Source organism: Sinocyclocheilus grahami, unplaced genomic scaffold (genome assembly GCF_001515645.1).
Source record: "Sinocyclocheilus grahami isolate Dianchi unplaced genomic scaffold, SAMN03320097.WGS_v1.1 scaffold2601.1, whole genome shotgun sequence".
Classification (NCBI taxonomy): Eukaryota; Metazoa; Chordata; class Actinopteri; order Cypriniformes; family Cyprinidae; genus Sinocyclocheilus; species Sinocyclocheilus grahami.
The window spans coordinates 9,909-12,011 of record NW_015507780.1 but is presented as its reverse complement, the minus strand read 5'-3'; the positions used below and the strand labels follow the sequence as shown (position 1 = coordinate 12,011).

At 37.9% G+C, this 2,103-nt stretch overlaps 1 protein-coding gene across 1 annotated transcript; it reads left to right on the top strand.

The window, feature by feature from the left end:
• Positions 1-226: 226 nt before the first annotated feature.
• On the top strand, positions 227-1,615 carry LOC107575379 (uncharacterized). Its single transcript, XM_016261766.1, has one exon. It carries the CDS (start codon positions 283-285, stop codon positions 1,423-1,425), a length of 1,143 nt encoding a protein of 380 aa, XP_016117252.1. The 5' UTR covers positions 227-282; the 3' UTR covers positions 1,426-1,615.
• Positions 1,616-2,103: the final 488 nt, after the last annotated feature.

Sequence of the window (2,103 nt, the reverse complement as noted above, 5' to 3'; positions counted from 1 at the left end):
ACAGGATAGTGGCCCTCCTGGACCAAGTTTGGACACCCCTGGCATTTTAATTTAAGTATTTTTGATTGTTTTGACATTTCTTTGCTTTACTCAACAGGAACTAAAGCACAAATGGAAAAAGACACATTTAAGGTGCTGCTTTCACTGATATTTATTGTCACTATTTTTGGCCTGCTCGTTTTTGTGAACATGGACAGTCATACATACATACAAGCTCCTCCAGCAATAAAAGCTCTTCTATCAAATAATACATTCAAAATCCCAAAGGCTTTATATTCAATAATGCCCATCAAAGACTCAGAGCATTTCATGGTGTCTGCGTTTATCGACCACAGACTTGATGGGGTCATTCGAGTCATCAGCATAATCAGCAGAAACCATCTTCAGCCACTTTACTGTGTTTACTGCAGCACTAAACAAGTCTGCAAAACTGTTCACACAGATGTCCAGATACACAGTGACCATTTTAGCTTCCCGTATGGTGCCTCAGATGTGATTTGTAAAGGTAAACAAATGCAAGATGCAACTCATGTCCTCATAACAACTGACAAGATAGATTCAGCCAACCTCAAAATGGAATATCTGCCAATAAAAAATAAGGTTGTACAAGAGACTTTCAAGTTTAACTTCACTGTGTGCATCTCCAACCTTTTTGGTGACTACAACAATGTACTGCAGTTTGCTCAATCAATGGAGATGTACAAGCTTCTGGGTGTACAGCATGTGGTCATCTATAAAACTAGTTGTGGGCCAGACTTGGAAAAGCTCTTAAAACATTATGAAACCGAGGGGATGCTGGAGATCGTTCCATGGCCTATCGACCAGTTTCTAAACCCATCATCAGGCTGGAACATCAAGATTCACAAGGGTGACATCCATTATTATGGTCAGTTGGTAACACTCAACGAGTGCATTTACAGGCACATGTACCAATCCAAATATGTTCTCCTGAATGACATTGATGAAATCATCATGCCTTACAAACACTCCAATTTACCATCTCTTATGGAGGACCTCCAGTCTGCTCAACCCAATATAGGGGTGTTCCTCATAGAGAACCACATATTCCCTAAAACACAGTTTGAGGAGAGTGGTAAGTTCAAACGAGCAGAATGGAATAATATTCCTGGTGTTAATATCATGGAGCACATTTACAGAGAACCTGATCGAAAGAACATTTACAATCCCACAAAGATGATTGTCAACCCAAGGAAGGTGCAGCAAACTTCAGTACATTCATCTTTGAAAAACACTGGAGGCAGTTTCCTTGTACCGTTTAATGTATGTAGGATCGTACATGTGAGAGTCCCACTGCAGGGGCATCTTACCAAAGAGCAACTCTTTGAAGACAAAAGAGTCTGGGACTTTGAGCAAGAACTGATACAGAACGTTGACCAGACTTTAAAAGGTTCTGGTCTCCTGTAGGTTTCCAGTTGACATGGTTTGTATAGGATCAATATAAATATGCAAATATAACCAACGCTGTACTTAAATTTTATATTTCCAAAACTACATTGAAAATTACATTTTCACTTAATAAAAACAGTCATAAAAATATGAATGTTGTTGCCACTAGCCCAACACCAGAGTGCTAGTCAGGTATGATGAACTGACAAATAACATGCTATTTTTGAAAATAATAATAATAAATTGGTAACTAAGATGTCAAAGCATGGGTATTTGTCAAATGATGGTAAGCCAATATTTCATGCATCAATTACAGTATTTTGTGAAAATTAGTATTACAAAAATATGCCTTGCTATACTGTAAGGATCTGATGAAAGAAAATACTCTCAAAGTACATCAAATTAAATAATTAAATCAATTTTGTAATTCAATTGTTTAGTCTTTCTGTGTGGTTTAAGGCAGTGCTTAATTTGTAAATGAAACATTGCCGGATCCAAATCAGCAGTTAAAAAGTGCCGTGACCGACACTGACAATACAACTTCAGTTTTACCGGAACATTCAATGAGGTCTCTAAACGGTGATGACACAACTATAAGAGCATTGTTCACAGGTTTCTGCATGGACCTAACTATACAGCCTAGGTTTTCCAACCCTGGGTCAAAAATGGGTCGCCAGGATGATTTAAAGCAAATAT